Below are 20376 nucleotides of genomic sequence, written 5' to 3' on the forward strand. Positions count from 1 at the left end.
AAAAAACAGTGATACTTTATGCATGTTGTTTGTTCTTAATGTAAAAGATAATCAACTGAGAACTGACCCATAGCACCTGCTAGTCTGTGGACAGAAGCAAATTAATACAAAGAGTTACTTGTGGCCCACGTTGTCTTGAGAGCCTGGATATTACTGCATAACTCCCAAGCTGATCCGAGGCACAGGCCAAAAATATATTTATTACCCATTGAGCAACTGAATCTCAATTTGACATTGCCATACTATCTCAACTGCTGCCATCCTACCCCTACATCTTCCAGAAATATAATCCTGATGTCCTCACATGAGGAACATGAATATGGGCAAGTATAACTTTCTCTGCCATCACTGGGAAGAAGGACTAAAAAAAAAAAATGGCCAAAGCCTCAGCTCTGAATTCTGCTGAAACAGAACTGGAAACTCCAACCCCCCAAAAAGCATTAGGCTTGCTTATTTCAATGGTAAAAAGCTAAAGACTACTAAACTAGGTTTCTTGAACAATCTGCCTAATCAGGAGCAGTGAAATCTTTGTTTCCTGTAAATAAATTGTTTCTACAGTAATGGAAGTTCTGCTTTGCTCATTGTTTCCTCATATCTGTTGTCAGGTGATATTTTAAAAAATTGGTTTGCCCAGTCTAATTAAGAGATAAAAGTTAGGACAAGATGAAGGATTTATCTAGCCTGAGGCAATGCCTGAAATCAATAACCACCTTCCAAAGCTACAAATACTGTTGGCAGAAAAGGAACAACACTAAATCCCAATGATATCTCTCAGGCCACATTTAGTACTTTAGTTGTTTTCTGAAGAACTGAACTGGCACCTCCATAGCACTAATTCAGTGCACCAGCCTGATGAGAGGATTAGCTTTGACCAAAAAAGGGTATTATTCAAGTCTATGCTGCTGTTTTTATTTTACAAACATTTTGAGAAGGGTCTTATTTTGGGAAAGGGCAGCGGAAGGAAGAAATCAATTGTCTCCATGGCTATCTAAATAAGAGAGACCATAAAAATGTATTAGTCTACTACACACTAGAATGGTTTGGGGTCACTTTCTCCATCAGACACACACCTGACATTTCATTCCTTAATGCTGTACACAGGTGTGTCATCAGCCTCACCCTTTTGTAGATGACAACAGCCAGCTCCACACACAATGCCAGATGTTCCAACAATAGATATTACAACTATCTAATTTTCTGGCAGACAACTCATGTTTTTATCATTATAAACTGGTAAATATCTGGTGAAATCCTCTCAGAGAAGTAGAGTCCTCTCTTCCATGAAAAACTTTCACTACATTAGGCATTAGCAGCTTTCCTCTTGATTTGTGTCTTAACCATAAGAAAAAAACATCACAGATGCGGGCTGCATTGTACTAAGAACATATGTATGCTTTTAAATCACTTTTATCTTACTTTTTACTAATGTAATCCTGAAATGTAAAATATGTTCTTTTAGCATTCACTATTATAGGCAGAACAGATGGTGAAAGGCTTAGATTAAAGTAATACAACATGTCCATTAAAATAACCCCTACTGCTAGTGAGTCTTCATCAGATCAGGAGTTACAGTTACTGTAAAAAAAGGTAGGGGAGGGGAGGTTGCTTTTGGAATATTTTGGAAATCACCAAAACTTTAGTTTACAGCAAAAAATGATAAATAAAAGAAAGACTGTCTAGAATTGAACTTAATCCTATCATTCGTATGCCTCTCTTTAAAACAACTTGCCAGAGTAAAGAACTAATATAAACTGCAAAATGAATTCTTATGGTTCTATCTAGGGAAAATTTAGTACTAATATCAACAAAGTGGCAATTCAGTAATAATTAATGGACAGTGGAATTTCTGTAAGAAATAAGAATATAGTGTAGCATGTAAAAAAACTCAAACAGCCTTATTCATTTATCTCTTCTTAATTATTCATCTGTAGGTAGATAGACAGATGCATCCTAACCAAAAGTAGGGATGAAACATGAAGCAGTAAAGGCTGATCAAAATCTGACTATAAAATGTTTCCATTAGAGGCAAGGACTTTCAACCTTTCCTTTAAATGATCATTTTTAATGGGTGATTAAACTCCAAAGCAGTTGGTCAGATGATCATAATTAAAATGTTTTTCCAATTTTGTTGCTATTTCCTGTGTACAGAATAAATGAGGTCCAGGGCTAGCTTTTTGGAATACAAAATAAATGAGGTCCAGGACTAGATTTTGGGAGCCCCCACCAGGGTTATAATCATGAGAAAAGGATAGAGATATCCTTTAGCCAATTCAGTCTTTTAGTTTTTCCTGTTTCTACACAACCTCAACAGGTTTTCTTCCTTTCTTTTATCCATCCTCTTTCCTGTACTTAATCTAGCCACCCCTGTGATTAGACATCACTAGCAGAACACTGATCAATGTGTTCAGACAGAAACAAATCCCACAGTCACATAATTAATATTGAGCTATACCACAATTTTGGCAGCCCTGGGACAGATATTGCCTTTTTCACAAACCAGCTGTGCTAAAGTCAGCTGGAATCAAACAAATGTTGACCAGCATCTACAATTTAACAAAGTCACTTTTTGGCTGAAAATGCAAACACCCTATTAAACTATGCTTCATCATAATGCAATACTAAAGAAAAATGTTAACATAGTGTTAAGTGACCAGAACGACTGCCTCTTCATTTTCTAATGAACATGAAGCTGATCTTCACTACTCATATTTTTCTTGAAGTTCACTTCTCATGTAGCAGTTCTGGTAGCATACAGCTTGCCAAATAATGGATTCTCAGTCATCACCCAGTAAAACACATGATTCCATTTACTCTTCCAAAAGTGAGGAGGCAATTAAAAAAAAAATGCAGAAACTTAGGTACCATCCAAATGCCAAGAGACATCTCAGTAACCCTAAGAGATCACGATGCCCCCCTGCCCTCCCTCACCCCATGAATAAAAAGTCTCTAAATCCCTTACCCTCACTTTCTAGCCATAGCCTTGAATTACTATGCAATTTTCCATAACTGAGTGGCAGATGTGTGGACTGAAAACTGATGAGCACAGGCAATAGCACCTGCTCCAAGTTCTTTATAACAGCTTCTCTTATTCTTTCAACAGTTTATTCAGTGGTTGGAAGGGTATGAGGAAACAGAGCCAAGCTGCCAGTGGTGCTGATGGTGATGTGCTGCAAAGTACAGTATGACCATTTTTAAGAGACTGGCAACCAGCACTGCTGCTGCTTTATGTATGATGAAATCTGTGATTTTACTACCATGCAGCTGGTGATAAGGATATAAAGTTAAATTGGAAATTCAATATTATAAACTTTCAGACAACAACCACTACTAAAACAAAGTCTAGCAAAAAAAAAATGTCTGGTGACAGAGAAAAAATCTGTACTGATATGGGTTTTGTGTGAAAAGCATAAAAATGAAATATTATGTGTATATCGCAGGTCTTTACATAGGTAGGACACTAGTGAACAGTGAGTATTAAAGAAATGGAACAAAGACAATGGAAAAAATTTCAGCAGCCCAAAGATAAATAGCTTGAACAACTTATTGGAAATATTTTACATGCATAATTTCTCAAAACTCAAAGCAAGTTTTATTAAGGCTGTTCAGTAGAGCATTCAAGAGGACAGGCTAGTAAATAACACAGAAGATTGTATGTGATCAAACTATTAAGTAATAATAATCAGACTGGCCATTTGCAAAAAATGGGTTTTGAAAATTAGAAGTCTGAATCAATATTTGGATGCTGAAGAATCAAAAGATTTTTACTTCTGTGATTTGTACAGCAACTGTGGCATTCAAAGACAACTACCTGTGGATATGGTGATGTCCTTGATTTTGACTTTGTGTTTGAGAGGCGTGATTTGCTTCCTTTTCTGTTGTCCGTTATAGTTGGAGTTGAATTTGCATATGAGAACGATGGCTTTGTTGCTGTAACCTGATCCAAGGATAGTTGTAGTCCTTTATATTCAGTTTCCCTGTATAAAATTAAAAAACAAAAAACATAAACTAGCTCCAAATCTTAGTGGGACATTTTTCTCATTTGTAGGAGATAGAAGTATTTTTTAGAAAGAATATCCAGAACAACTTAGAACATCATCCTAACCTGTTTACCTTTAGCTTTTCTCCACAACAAATATCTATCATTGGAAAAGTCTAAAAATATGTCTCATGTAATTTCTTGTCAACTAATGAAATCATGAATTCAAAAGTCAACCTGGTTGGAGAAAGTGTCAATAAAGCATATTCCATCAGGCTATGCATTTCCATCAAAATCAAAATATTTTGCAAAACTGAATATTTTAATTATTTTTCTTTTTAAATAAACTTGTCATTTCAAAATTGTATATTTTGCATTATATATTTTAACTTAACATAAAATAAAAAGACAAAAGTGAAAAAGAAATCAATCAACCTGATGCCATTCATTTCAAAATTTTCTTCCAGAACTTTTGTAAAGTTTTGATTTTTACTCCCATTTGGAACACCAAATCGTGAAATCTCTTAAAGCTTTGTGAAACAAAATTTCTGCTTTCTACACAGCTCTACTAAGCCTGCTGCTTATGATAGCTTATGCTATACATATCTGTTTTAGCTAATCTATAAAGATGCAAATTATCCCATCTTCTGCCTGACTTCAGACTAACATGACTAACTACCTCTCTCAACAAATAACAAGAATGATTAAATGTGGTTATCATTAGTTTCAGAGAATAAAAATTACATGGAGCATCAGATCCTCCAAAGTCAAATGAGTGTACACATTATCAAACTATTCCTTCTTTCAAAGTGGATATTTGTATCAAACTTTCAAAGTAAAAAACACTACATTAATTAAATATGTGTGTGCGCACGTGTGTGTCTCTTGCCAAGAAAGTCACATAATTCATTATATTGTCAACATTGGCAGGAGTCACAGAAACACATATTATCTCATGTGCTTCAAGCATACTACCCCAAAACTTGCCTCATTTTTTATTTTGAAATATAATTTAACACATCCCTTTCTTGCCACCTTGACACCCTACTTTCATAGTGATGATAGGCACTCTGAGGATAATAATACAATGCATTGAGTTGGTACACTGCAGTTAAGAGGATCTGGATGGATTTGTTTTTTAATAGACCACACATGCAACCATGTACAGTTGAATCACAGGATTTGTGAATATTTCTATTGAAAGCACTGAATTTAGATTGCTGCAATTCGTAACGTGATAGAATTCATTGTACACAGGTATTTAGCTAATTAATGTATAGTGCATTTTACCTGTAAATGTTTAACATTTCAAAATGTTTTCATCCAAAATTGTACTTATTCTCCAGATTAATCCAGTCAAGTAAAATCAAAACATCTTCTATAACTTAAATCACCAATCATACGCTGGTAGCCGAAAAAACAGATCACACAGTTATGTTTTTCATTCAAACTTTCTAGTGAAAACCTAAAATAATACATGCATTTTCAAAATTGGAACTCTTTCATAATGTTTTGCCGACCAAAAAGGGGATCCATGCTGGAGAACACCATGCATCCCTCAAGGTCCACAGGGGTAAAAAAAAAGTCAAACACTGATGAAGGAAGAAAAGGAAATAGCTGCCATCCTGAACCTGCTCACCACACTCCTAATCAATAAAGGAATAGGAGAGCAGAGGAACTGTAATTTACTGTGTGAATGTGCAGTTGCATGCTACCCCAAATTCAGATTTGAACCCAAGGACTTCAGTCCTTAATTAATCCCGTTAAAATCATTCAACACTTTCTATCTGCAAAATCCTGAACCACAATCCTGGATCTACTGATGCAAGACATACTCATGAAAAAAACCAACAGAAACTGTAGAACAGCCTCTGCATATTACTATTGAGTATAATTAATCGATTTCAAATGAATACCAGGGCTACAGGACCAAACCTGATAAATGACTGAAAGCTTCCATATATCCAGATAGTTAAATATGATGAATCTCTGAACAGCTAGACAAATAAATTTGGGTCAATATGTCTGATTCCAGAATAAACCTTATTTGTACTTAGTAAGCAACAAACCTGTTAGTAGAGCAGATTTCCTATTGAAGGCCTAGCTTTGCAGAGTATGCAAACAAGGAGTGCATGATACACTTTACACAGCATCTGATGAACTGAGCTTTAGCTCATGAAAGTTTTTGATATATATATCTACTTTTGGTTAGTCTATGAGGTGCAAATCTACCCTGCCTTATCCTGTAAATAAGACACTGTAACTGGAACAATAGATGAGGGTAGTATTTCTTGTTTGTTACAGATATTTTTCTATGGAGAGGTAGTAAGCTGGGTTAGTCTGAAGTTAGACAGGGTAGATTTGCACCTTATAGACCTACTAAATAAATCTCTTATTTTTAGTTAGTTTATAAGATGCATTTTCTACAGTAGACAATTAATATTGTGTAATGCATAACTGCTTCTTTATGAAGTTAATTTCTCCAAAACCTGGTTTTAATAAAGATGGGTTTGTGCCACAATATTTGAATCTATGTTTCAAAAGCCTGTTATAACATGAATGCCTGGAACTAGGGTTTTGACTGGCATATTTTAGAGGAAAAGCCTAATAACAAAAATTTGGAAACTTGTTCAAATTTTAGCCTTAATTTTTTTGAGCAGTTAGATTCAGGATTTTGGTTCAGATGCATTTCAGCTTTATAAAAAAAAGTGCATCTTTAAATATAGCTGGGCTTTACTATTTTGTGATATAATTGCTAACAAGCTGTAGATAAGCTTCACATTTAATTATCAAGGATGAGAAGAGGTACTCCCAGGACCCGGCTCAAGGTTAGGCAGCTTAGTTTAAGGAGAGGCTGGTAGATTGTTGAGGGAGTTGGCAGATCTGGAGGGGGCTGCCTGGTCTGGGGAGGATTGATGGAGCAGGTAAAAACTAGAGGTGCACCACATCATATCAGCACCGATAAAAGGAAAATTGACATTATTGGCAATCAGCTTTTGTGGCCAATAATGTTGCCAATAAATGCCGTGTACATGTGCGCAGCCACAGCATGCATGCGGCCAGGAGTTCAGCTCTGCAGCTTGGAGAGCAGGGGCTAGCCGGTAAGTCTGTTGGGGGGAAGAGGCATGGAGGGGGCAGATTAAGGCCCCCATGGTGAGGGAAGGAGTGGGGCTGAGGCAGGCACTGCCCAGCTGGGGAGAGGCAGAGTGTGGGACAGAGCCCCAAGCGGCTCTCCCAGGGAGTGCAGGAAGGGGGCAGTTGCTACCACCACTGTGCACACCCACAGGGGAGGCATGGGTAGCGCCCCCCAGATCTGTGCACGGTGTGAGGGTGGGATGCTGCTGCAGGCTGGGGCTGGGGATGGCACTGAGCTCGTCCCAGTGTGGGGGTTGGGCTAGGGCTCCACTCAGGGCGTGCGGCAGCAGTACTGGGAGAGGGCGCTACGGGGTTTTAAAGGCACCAAAAAATTCCCCATAGTCCCCCAAAGCCACTCCTCCCAAAGCCGCCACCACCTGCCCTGAGCACAACCCTGGCCCAAACCCCATGCTGGGAAGAGCCTGGCACTGTCCCTGGACCCAGCCCACAGCAGCAGCCTGCCTTCATCCCATGCACAGATCTGGGGGGCACATGGGAGAGGGCGCTACGGGGTTTTAAAGGCACCAAAAAATTCCCCATAGTCCCCCAAAGCCACTCCTCCCAAAGCCGCCACCACCTGCCCTGAGCACAACCCTGGCCCAAACCCCATGCTGGGAAGAGCCTGGCACTGTCCCTGGACCCAGCCCACAGCAGCAGCCTGCCTTCATCCCATGCACAGATCTGGGGGGCACATGCCCTCCATGCGACAAGCTGCTCGCAGCTCCATCCCGCAACCCCTCAGCTGGGCAGCACATGTCCCTGCCCCAGCCCCACTCCCTCCTTCACCATGGGGGCTTCAATCTGTGCCCCCCACACCCCTTCCTCCCTCCCGCCCTGACTTACCAGCCAGACGCTGCTCTCCAAGCTACTGGGCTTGTATGATTGCAATCCGATTGGTATCAGCCAATACGGCTCGTTACTAATCAGCCATCAGTATCGTCCCAAAAAATCTTTTTCAACGCACCTCTAGTAAAAACATCACATCCCTGGAGCTATGGAGTGTGGCTGGACTTTCCCAACCCTGGGGTGTGCTGTAAATACATGCAGGTGTTCACTAAGCCAGGTTAAACCTTTCTAGGTCAAGTTACCCCATACCAATCTAAAGGTAGTTCACCTCTGACCAGAGCTAACTTTATATCGAGTCTGCTATTTTAAGGGCAATGTAAGCCCTGTGAATGCTTTCAAACCCAGTCATTTAGGCTGCTCGTAGGCATGCGGGGAGGCTGGCCCAATGCACTGTAATTACAGCATGTTGGAGCAGACTCAATTAATCAAGTCTTATGAAACATGCTAATTAGCACACTCCAGCAGCCTCTGCATCTTGTGAATCAGCATCCCCATGCTTAAAAATGGCAGTGGGGGTGCTTTAGCTAAAGCTTACTCAATGAGCTTTAGTTAAGTTGCCCCACCACCATTTTGAAGTGCAAGGACACAGATATATGAGACGCTACAGGCGTTTTAATTAATTAAAGCAACCCTGCCCCCCTACCTCCGGACCACATGTAAAAACACTCTTAGATTGCCTTAACCTTGGTTAGGGCAATCTAAATATATTAGGTACCCCAAATTATCATAAATCTTATGAAATTGTGATATTTGGGACAGTAGTCCTCAAAGCTATTCCCATTATTCCCAATTCTGATTCAACATTTTCCTTGTGGCAATCGAGTGCTGGGAAAATCAGTATTAGGACAAAAATAAGGAGACAATAAGCATGGGGATGTTTTGGTTTGTTTTGTTTGTTCTCCTGCTTCTTCCTCTGCCAGAACAGAAATAATTTATGAAGGCTAGTACTACCTTGTTGACTACCTAGCCATCTCAATTCCAAGCACTTACAAAGAATTGTGAAGTTATCCTTGCTGGTGACACAAAAGAAAGGAAAGGGAAAAGGCCAGAATTGCCTACTATCACTCTCACTACCATATATTACAGTATAGTAGTACTCTTCATTAATTATACCAAGGTATGGACTGATTATGCAACAATCCTGGACAGCAACAAATACAACACTTCTGGGCCCTGAGAACCTGGACACCTAAATTTCAAAAGACTCCAAATTCCATTATGCAACACCTTACTAAATCCCAGCTGTCACATCCCATGCATTAGGATAAGTCCTAAAGCCTAGCACCTGAAGTCAGCTACTTAGTCAGTAATATCATTTAATAGAGAAGACAACAGTCTGAAGCTTCTGCTGACAGCCATCAACAAAATCACTGCTATCCATGGTCTCCTGTTGAATAAAATTCCTGGCCCTGCTAGCATCACTGAGATATAGTAGTACCACCTCCAATCCTACCCTTCTGCAGCTAGTCTCTGCATATGGTACCCGCTAAGACAAACTCCAGAAAGCAGCAGAAAAAAAACATATCAAAGGAGAGGAAGTATCAGTTCTGTTCTCTTCAAGTTTCAGATGCAGATTTTTCATCTCAGAAGCAAAAATAGTTATAAACTATTTATATTTTATAAAAATATAAACTGTGAGATAAAGAACAAAATAAACCTACAACTCCTTGAGGTATGCTGAGAAATGGAAACTACCAATCTCCAGGAAGAATTCACAAAGCTACCACTCATCATGCTTCTTCAGTCTCCATATTTCTACATTCTTGGTGACTTCAAACATCCAAACACATTCATAATGTTACCTGATCAAATACAAATTATGTTTGTTCTCATAGCCTACATGGAAATCATGGGATTTTCCAAAGATAGGTTCCACCAAATGTGTGGGTCTCTCTTCAACCTACAAGTGGTTACTGGGGGAAAAAAATCAGCAAAACACCATTATCTTGTTCTGATCACTACTATCTTGTTCTGATCACATCTCATGCAGGTCAGAGTCTTATTTTCTTCTTACTAGGCTAGGATATATACACCTCTTGAACTAGAAGTGGAAAAATATTGCTTTATTATGGCAGTTACACTACTTGGAATCAGAACCAGAAGTGATATAAGCTACTTTTAGTTCCAAAGGTATCTGATCTTAGGAATATCTGTGACTGCCCATATTTTTGTAACCAAAATTTGGTCACCTTACAAATAGACTCTTATGTGCTGTCTTCGAAACTACCAAAATGCAGAGTTTAATTGTCCCTGGGGGCAGAACAGAAGGAGGAACTGTCAAATTTGCAAATAAGAGGCATAACTACACCATCTGGAACTGCCATCAGCAACCTAGTAGTGATGAGAAAACCTTCAGGTAAACTAAGGATCTGCACTGAAAATAACACAGTATTTAAAACATCTCAGTTTTTATTATTTAGCAACCAAGGATATTTAACCTTATTTATCCAAAGCAAAAGTGTTCATTGTACACAATGATAAGAACGGGTTCTGGCATACTGAGCCATACTGCCCTAAAGAGTGTATCTACACTTCGCCATACAGCAACATTGCTATGGCGCCGTGCTTTAGTACTTCCTTTTGTACCTTTTGGAAGTATTAAGCACAGCTCAGTATAGGTGGTTACTGTGCTGTACACATGGTACATGGGTAGATTTTGCCATTACATTGCCATAGCAACGTACTATACCCAGGGACCGCACTGCTATGGCGACATAGCTGGCCATCACGTGTAGACACATGTGATTGCTACATTGCCATAGTGTGCCATATGACAATGTAGCGCATCGCTATGTCACCATAAGGCAATGTGTAGCCTTGCCCAAACTTTGCCACTTTTTTTCAGGTGCTGCTGCATATGAATGCTTATAGATGTGCTAATAAAAATTAAAGCAGGCACTAGAGGGGCTCCCAGATATCAAGTATGTAGGTGTAGGAGGAGATGTCAAGGAAGAGAAAATCCAGGATCATGATGCCAAGCTGCAACAACTAGTAAACAGGTTCTGGAAGCAGGACATTAAGCTGAATAGAAACAATCTGAAGCTGAGGAGAACTGAAATCCTCTGCACTGGACACCTGTTATACATCTGACATCTGTTGACTTAAGGAATGCCTTTAGACTGAGATACCAAGATCTCTTAAGTATCTGCCTAAACCAAAGTATGTGAAAGGAACCTAGTGATTTATAGGTATGATCAACTATTTCTACAGATTCTGTGTACATCCATTAGATGCAGTGCGGAAATGGTCGGACATCCAAGTCCAAGAATAAGCATTTGAAAAAGTAAAAAAAATCATAAGTTGGGCAATGATCTTAAAGTACCATCCCTTGTGAAACAGAGCTTACATGAGGTGCCTCAGAAGAAAACGGATGCAAAGCCAGCAGCTCACAGAATTTGCTAATATAATTCTGACAGACATAAAACATAGAAAAGGAGCTATGACCTGATCCTTGGAAAGGAGTGATTTCATCAGTTCATCTTTGGGCATAAAAATCGACTTACAGTGTGTGATCATGAGCTATTAGAAGGCACCATTAAGAAGGCATTGCTGAGTACACTACATTACATGTTATTGTAAATTTAGTATTTGAATGTGAGAATGAAGCCCAGTAGAAGTCACTACTAGTGGCAAAACAACTGAACCGGACAGACTTTCAAAGTACAGCACAGATGGATTCCGTGGGGCAGAAAATAGATTCTTTCAGACATTGCCTTTTGTTGCCTTCATGCTTCCATAGAAAATGTTATGGTAGAACAAAGCAACAGCAAATAGAGATCATATTTTTGTTGTGCCACAATGTAGCCACAACAACAGGTAGGAATAAATTGTGCCGCTTTATTGTAGCAGATGCCTATTTGCTTTATGGTGACAGAGTGCAGCCCAGTTGCTCTTGGGGCTTGAGGGGCCCATTCCTGTGCATTTCAGGAATTCCTGCACAGGATTGGGCCCCTCAAGCCCTAGGAGCACTTGTCTGGCTTTCACTACTCCCAGAGATGCACCCCCACCAATCTTCAGAGCAGATCTCTGGAAGCAGGGAAAGCTGGAGTTTCCTACTTCCAGAGATGCAACACAGATTGCAAAGGGCATGTCTCTGGAAGCAGAGAACCCTGACTTTCCCCACTTCCAGAGATGTGCCCTAGAGATCCTGGGGGAGCATATCTGGAAGCAGGGAATTTCTGGAAGCCCATTGTCTGATAAGATCATTGACAGGTAAGTGGACTACGTACATTTCACCCAGTGAAGCAGATCATTCTGTGCTGGGACACATCCTGGCACAGCTGATCCACTTCATTGGGTGACGTCTGTTTCTAGCCTCAATACCATATGCTGCAACACCTTTGCATCTTTGATAAGAGGACTTCATGAAATTCAACAAAGCTCTCAACAGAATGGACAGTCAGAAACAACAAGCCACTTCATACAACCTGGACTAGTCACACCAAAAGAACAAGTGCAACCATTATGTGAGCGACAAGACAGGATTTTATCTAAAAGAGACTCAGCATCACAATATCACAAAATGGATACCTGCTTTCCACCTCCTGGATTCAACTGCACCTGAGATGAGCTGCTAAGCCAATCTACTGGCCAGGGAAGAATACCCAACAGAGAGCATATGTACAATAGTGCAAATCGTATGAAGACTATATAGTGGGCAAAGATAGGAGGCTCGCTGCCCCATGCAATTGATCATGATTTGAGACAGGAATTATGTGGTCACGATAGAAAACTACTCTGGTTTTGGGAGTAGGCCTATCTGGAAAACATTCAGGCAAGTGACCATTTTTAGCCCAACCATGGCACAATGAGGATGTAGCTACCCTGCTTCCATTTTTGAAGGCAGTCCATGCAGAGCAGCGCAGCATGCTTGGGGGTATCACTGCCAAGGATGGTAAGTTTACCACATAGCTATGGCATAATATACTCCCATGATTACCAGCAATATAAAATCCTAAGAGAGAAAAACTGACAGACAGACAGAAGACAGATCAGTGTTGAAATTTCAGTATAATAAATGCCAATTATAAACGTGGAGAAAAGGGAAAGGAATGAAATACAGAAAATTACTTATCACTTAACATATAAAGTTCTCAGTGAAACTTGCTCTATCCTGTCTCCTGCTCTAGCACTGTTGATTGCAGGCACTACTGGGAAACAGATGGTCTTGGAATAATAGATAGGAAATATTCTGCAAAGGATGTACTGAAATGGTTGCCTATGAAATAAAGAATGAAGGTAATACTCCAAACCCATCTTTTCATTATTCCTTTCATGGCCTGCCCTCTTTTCACCTTATTTTCATACTCTTCATCATGGTGGTGGAAGCACTTCTGGGGACTGTAAGTACTCCGTGTAACACAGGCTGTATAGCACAATAGTATCCAATAGTATATTAAGCTCTGGAGACCATATATAGAAATGCCATGATGAACTCCTTCCACCCATATACACCCATTTTGATTTGTTGTACACCTAAGCCATGTAGCAGAGAAATTTAACTTGGCTGTAGTAACCCCACTCCAAAGATATGAGCACACTGGCATGTTTACAGTGGCAAGCAGTATCAATGTCTTTTAGTGACTCTTGTATTACTGTGGCTGTCAGTTCCATTTCCTTTACGGATATAACAATAATTATTTTCATTCTTGCTGCACAAAAGAGGAGGAACTTCTCTACCTCCTACTCAGAGTTCTGGAATTCCAGAAAGAATAAAAATCTCATTTCTGTGCCATCTACAACTCCATTCCTTGCAGGGGTCTCATTGGAAAGTTTTGCTTTTTCCATGGTCTCTCATTTTTCTCAGGACAGAGATTGGTCATATTGGTCCTTCCTAGCATGACTTGCTCAAATTCCCATCAGGCATAGGAACTACAACTTTCAGACTTTCCCTCTCCTACAATGAAAAATGTTCACACTGAAACCAATAGACAAGCTTATGGACACACCCAGTCTGACACAGCTAAGACATAGAAAAAGGGAGGAACAAAAATCAACTCACTAAAGGGGAAAAAATCCAATAGGAGAGAAATGAAGCCTGAAAGACCAATGAGATTGTAGACTCTTCATAACTTCTGTAAACAAACTTCTTTTCTGGATCTGACAGAAATATCCTTTTATTTATTTGGACCTATTCAAATCACAGAGTGATTTTTTTATAGCAATTAACACTTTAAAAAAGAATAAATGTGGACAGACATTTGATATCTCACTCTATTTTCTTTATTAGTGATATAACAAGAACACTACTGAATTCATTAGAAAAATGGTCACATGAAAGTTGAAACAACAGAAACAAAACTTCTAGTTAAAACTATCACATTCTCCATATACAGTCTGGTGAGATAATAGAGCACCCTAACCTATAGCCTATCTTAGAGCCAGGATACCCTATTTCATAATCTTAGCATTAATGGCTGATATCAAATGGTAAGTTCATTATCATAGTACAAGCATACTGCTTTATTTCCTAAACACTACAGTGTAAGATTATATTAATTGTGCTCAACATAGTTGCATGATGTTACTGATGAAAGGAGGTGTTGTTCTTCACAGAACCATATATCATAGTTTCAATTACTCAAGCTATTGCACTTATAAAATTAGGCTTTCATATATAATAACCATTTCCTTTGATTATACATAGAAATTGTATATTGTATATATATAGAAATTTTAAAACAGCACATTACTGCAATTAGCATTTATTTTGGTTAGTGATCTAAGGAACAGTTTTGCTCAGGTTTTCTGAGCATCTGACATAAAACTGAATAAAAATGGAAATGTTAAACTGAAATAATAAAACAAATGAATGGTGTTGGAAGTTCCCTAAGAGCCATGCTAACTTTCTTTCACTGAATTCCTGTCACTTAGTTAAATTCAGGCCAAAAGGAAATAAAATTTGTAACTTCCTTTGTGTGACTGCATTGGCGACACGGAGGGGGTGCACACGGGTGCATGTGCACCCCCTGAGCATGGCAGTGCACCCCCTACAAAAAGGCACCGCCGACACTTCTGGCGGCACCTGCAGGTGGTTGCTGCTCGCCAACCCCCCCCTCACTGCCAACACTGCCAGTGTCTGCAAGCAGTCCACAATTGCCGCTGGCCACCGTAGACACTGCCAGCAGCATCTGCGAATGGTAGTTGACCAACCGCCAGTCGGCACTCGCCACCCTCAGCCCCCACCACCAACAGCACTGTGGCTGCCTGCAGGAGCTCCCTGCTTACCACCGCCATGCTCCAACCACCAACAGCACTGCTGCTGCCTACCAGAGCTCACTTTGCCCACCCAGCCTCTGGGGGCACATGGTGTTCACTGACTGCAATATCACGTCATTTTTCTATTTCGACATTTCTGTTTCTATCTGATATTTATATTTCTATCTTGTATCATTTTTACTCTCTCCCTCCTCTCATTGTTGACAAAGTTCAGGGTTGCCAGCTATTCATAAATGTATGGACAATCGATAAAAAAATGCTAAAAAAGCTTTTCTGTAAAGTCTGTAAAAAAGTGAGCTGTCCATAAAAAACACTAAGAAATCATAAGCTTGGCTGAAGATTCATTGTTGGATCGAGGCTGGACAGACAGAGCAGAGCTGTATCACCTTGTGTCTGAGCAGGAGTGCAGCTCAGTGCCCTGGAAGGAGCTCTCCATCAAGGCTTTGTGGCTAACAGGAGACTCCATAACCCCCTTAACTCCAGCCACCTGCTGGAGCTGTTTCCCATCATCTGTCTGTAATCCTTGCTTCAAGGTAGGTAGGACTGCATGGTCCCAGGTAGTCTGAGGCACTGGGTGAGACAGGCAGGGGGGCAGTGCATCCAAGACAGAGCTGTGAGGCTGGGAAGAGGAAAAGGTGGTGGGTGGGGGCTTGCACCAAGACAGGGAGAGCAGGGCTAGTGGAGGTAAGGCTGGGGCATGGGCTAGGGTAAGGTAGCTTGGTACAGGGTGTAGTCAGAGGTATCAGAGTGTGTAGCTGAGTAGCATGAGTAGCTGACCCCTGGGGTGGAGGCAACATGTTATAAAACCATTGCTGCTAATCAAGTAAGATTTAGACTACGAGTTTGGGTTTCACTTAGACTACTTAGAGACATGGGGCAGGCGGGGGGGAAATGGTACTTTACTTTAAGCTTGGCATGGCCCTACACCAAGCAAAGTACATGCCTAGAAGAGGCATCATGTTAGTCTGATGTGGTTCACCCAATGTCTGTATATGTCAGACACTTCAACGGGGCTTTTTGGTGCTTTTATCAAATAGCTGATTGATTCAATTTTAGATAAAAGTGCCAAAAAGCCCCACTGAAACACCCAATCTATACAGATGCTAAGGAAGGTTATGTTTACATTATGCAAAGCATAAATCAGTAAAAATATGTCAATAAGAAAGTTTTGTTGTCAGTAAAAAAAATGTTCTTGCACTGGCAACCCTGACAAAGCTCTATTGAGCTGAAGAAGAAAAGGAAGACAGATTGCTCCTTGTTCTGTTCATTAAATTCTAAGTCTGCAAATGGCCTAACAAACTAGACCATTCGTGCTCAACCTTTTTGCCTAGTGGGCCAGATGGGCAGTGCCCAATCAGTCCACAGGTTAGAGGTCCCTATCAAGCATCTGAGACAGTCATGGTAGGGCTCCAGGGACCCATCCAACCATGAAGCAGGCGTGGGAGATACATTAATGGACTTTCTCCGTTAATGTATCTACTTTTGTAACAACCACCATCTTGCCCTTAATACTGAGTCACAAAAAAGCAACAAGGAAGAGGAGGACCCCACCACCTTTTATTTTAACAGTTCTTCAGGGACTCAAGCAAAGTAGAATACAATGGCACTTTGGCACCTAAATCCACTTATGCACCTAATAGATTAATTAGAATATTTTCCCAAATAAATAACATGGGAACATAATTCAACATTTTATCTGATGGCAATTTAAACAATTCAAGCACAGCTTGTTACATCCCTACAATGTCAGTATTGGATATACAATTATGTTAATTGCTTTTCTATAGAGTTGTTTTTCCATTACTTTAAAGTCATACATATGATATGCTCTATAAGTATGTTTTAGAATAAAGTAAAAGCCTATTAACTAAGAGGTAAAAAAATCTGGATTGTTTTGATTGTTAAAAATGCTTCTTTTGGAAATCAGTCTTAGAGGTACTCTCTCAGCTCAAAGCCTCAAAATTCATATATCCATGGTATCTCCTCTTAGTGTGAATGGCACACAAATACTAATTCTTACACCTCTGCATGGGAATAATTTCATTACCGGGAAAGATTGGGCAGCCCATCTACTGTTGCATAGGTTAAACTTCCTCATTCCTCCTCAGTGGTATCTTATATTTTGAAAAATACATATTTTAATAGCAATAACTTGTAGAACTCTGGAGATCTAGGGTGAATTCTCAGGTCTCCCACAGTTTCCTTATATGAACTTGAGCAAATAGTGTAGTGGGGAATTTTCAAAAGGACTCAGCACTGGTCTAGTTCTATACGCACTGAAGGCAAAGAGAGTTTACCACTGTTCTCAATGGGAGCAACATTGACCCAACACTGGGTGCATCAGCACGAGACATGTTAATGTGTATTAGAGGAGTTCATCTACACGTGCATGACCTCAGTGTGCATTAAAATGTTGAAATTAGCCTAATCACACCTAAAGTTGATACCTGCAAATGGAGGTATCAAATTTAGGTGCAATTAGTTAAAGTTCATTAATGCACATGTAGACACGATCCAGCACTAACTTCAATGCCAGGCCACTTGGCAGGGCTGCAGGGACTAACTTTAGTACCAAGTCCCTGCAAGCGTAGACACCTGCCAAAAAATTGCTTAATGCACATTAAATTTAATTGAACTTAAATGCACATGTAGACATGCCCACTGAGGGCTTTTGAAAATTTCATCTTTCCATGTCTCAGTTTCCCAACTGTACAATTACAGATGTAATGGTATTTCCTTTATCCCATCATTTGTCAGGTCTGTCTAAACCCAAGTTCTTCAGAGCAAAGACTGATTTATGCTATCAATATGTCCAGCACTTAGCCAAAGATGGTGCCAATATCCCCTGTAGTCTCCAAATGATACTGTGGTACAAATAAATGCTTTTTTGTAAACATATTATTTTTGTAGTGACAAGTCACTTTGACACACAGCATGCTTTCCATTATTTCAGAATCTTCATGCATTCAGTCTGAATGCTTTTACTATGTTCTATACCATTTATCCTTGATTAAACCTCTTCTAGATAGTTAATCATTAATGATTTCTTTACAGTTGCTGTGCAAACAGTTCGTTCATACCTATGACATATCAAATTTCATAGACATGTTCTTTAATTGGATTCATTTATTTCTAATCTGCTTAAGCTCTCACTACTGTAATGCTTGACTAAATATACATTAAACTCTTTTATTTAAACTGCTAAAATAAATTTGAGAAGTATTCTATGAATAAAAATACTTAATTGAACACATGTAATACCACTGTTATTATGTACCTAACTGAGCAGAAAGTATTGAAATAACACACTAGATAAGTATTTGTTATGTTTATACAAAATGGCTTAAGCATAGTTGCTGTTGACATTTTGGCAAAGATTCCCAAAAATAGGAACCTCCACTTACGTTTAAGTCCATGATTATGCTCTTAAAGAAGTGGCCTGGTTTTTAAGAGTACTGAGTGCCCAACAGCTCATAGTAGGAAATACTACACACTCAGTGCTTTATATTTTAAAATGAAGTCTGTTATCGAGAAGTGAGATTTTCACCCCAACTCTGGCCCTTCTGCTGGAAGGAAAAGAGCTAAAGCAGCCAGGTACTATGGAAAACGTTATTATTTTAGTCAATATGTAAAATAGCAACTGAAAGTGTAGTACAAACTTTGTCAAGTTTGGGGAGGGTTTTGAATAAAATCCTCAGTTCTGGCTGTGGAAAGAATCACCTGCTGCAACACTGAGAAAGAGTTAGTTGTAGGACTGCCTTCGTGAAACCGTAAAGTCCCCTCTGGGGCTGGAGCTGGAAAGGGAATGTCAGGATAAAACCACAGCAACCCAGATTGCTGTGTCCATAGAACAGTTCAAGAATGGGAGGACATAGAAGTTTCTTAAAGGCAAGTTTTACCTCCAGGAGTCTATATTGGATCTCATAAAGGAGCAATTCAAAATCTCATTCTGCATGCCTCAACATGGATTAAAGAGCCTAACTTCACACTCCTACTTAGACATTCTTGGCCCTGAACTCCATCCCAAATGAAGATCCCCCGTCTAGGTCCTACATTCACCACAGAGAAGTCCCAAGGAAGTAAGAACTACCACACAGTATTGAGGTCACTAATAATATGAATCAGGCCCCATGTAAGAAGGTGTCTCTTAAAAATCTATAAACCCAATTAAGCTCTAATGTTAAATGATACTGAGTCACATAGCATGTGTAGATTGTTCAGAAAGCAGGGAAGTGATAAACTACTGTAACTAACACTGGTTTGCTTTTGACATTTAATGGATGTCTCTAAAGAGCGTACCCTTAGGGGCAGAAGGGAGAAGTGGCAAGAAAAGCAATTAACAAGAGGCTGTAAGATAAAATGCAATGACCCATTTTATTTTAGTCTCTAACTGTTGTTCCCATCCCCTCAGACAACACATTACACTAATTTTGCATGTCAATAGATACCCAAATTGATGCAAGATATCTGCTTTAATATCTTGCTCACCCACCTACTTGCATGACCTACAAAGTAGCTTCCAGAACTGTGCATATCCTCACAGAGGCTGGCCCTGCTTTCCTTCAGCTATGTGCACACAAAGATTTGTGTAAAAAAAATATATATATAACTGGTGGTAAATACAACATAACTCCAAAACTGTATGCAACATTTACAACCTACATTAAGACACTGACCAGGAAGTCTACTGTAATATAATATGTGCAGGGTAATATGTTTAAGGAAAATCTAAGGTACTTTTCCAAGCAAGTAAAATTAAAAAGAACATCTCATTACATTCTATCTTTCTCAAGTTCCATACCCACACACTACAGACCTTGTCCTGCAAGGTAGTGGATGCCTTCAAATCCTATTAACTGCTGGTAGTTCAGAGTGCTAAGCACCTATCAGGATCAAGTCCTTATAGAAAATAACTATATGACTATTTTTTTCTTAAACTCTTCTAATATTCAATTGAATATCAACAAAACAATGATAAGAATATTCTAAACTGAGTTCAAGCCTGAAAGCATCTGATTAAAAAGTCTGAGAAACCAGTTATCACTAGGATTTAAAAGTGTATAGGCAGTCCTTGGACATATGACACAATTGGTTCCTGAAAACCATGTTTTAAGTTGAAACATTCATAGATTCATAGATGTTAGGGTCGGAAGGGACCTCAATAGATCATCGAGTCCGACCCCCTGCATAAGCAGGAAAGA

The 20376-nt window shown here is 39.6% G+C and overlaps 1 protein-coding gene across 11 annotated transcripts in view; it reads right to left on the minus strand.

The window, feature by feature from the left end:
- SIM1 (SIM bHLH transcription factor 1) overlaps nt 1–20376 on the minus strand; it is a 67119-nt gene that overhangs the window by 15831 nt on the left and 30912 nt on the right. For all 11 annotated transcript variants that reach the window (XM_025200072.1, XM_006020462.2, XM_025200071.1 and 8 more), the window contains one exon: nt 3809–3974. In XM_025200072.1, the coding sequence (XP_025055857.1) occupies nt 3809–3974 (166 nt within the window). The remainder of the gene's footprint in view (nt 1–3808; nt 3975–20376) is intronic.

This window comes from Alligator sinensis, unplaced genomic scaffold (assembly GCF_000455745.1).
Source record: "Alligator sinensis unplaced genomic scaffold, ASM45574v1 scaffold145_2, whole genome shotgun sequence".
Taxonomy (NCBI): domain Eukaryota; kingdom Metazoa; phylum Chordata; order Crocodylia; family Alligatoridae; genus Alligator; species Alligator sinensis.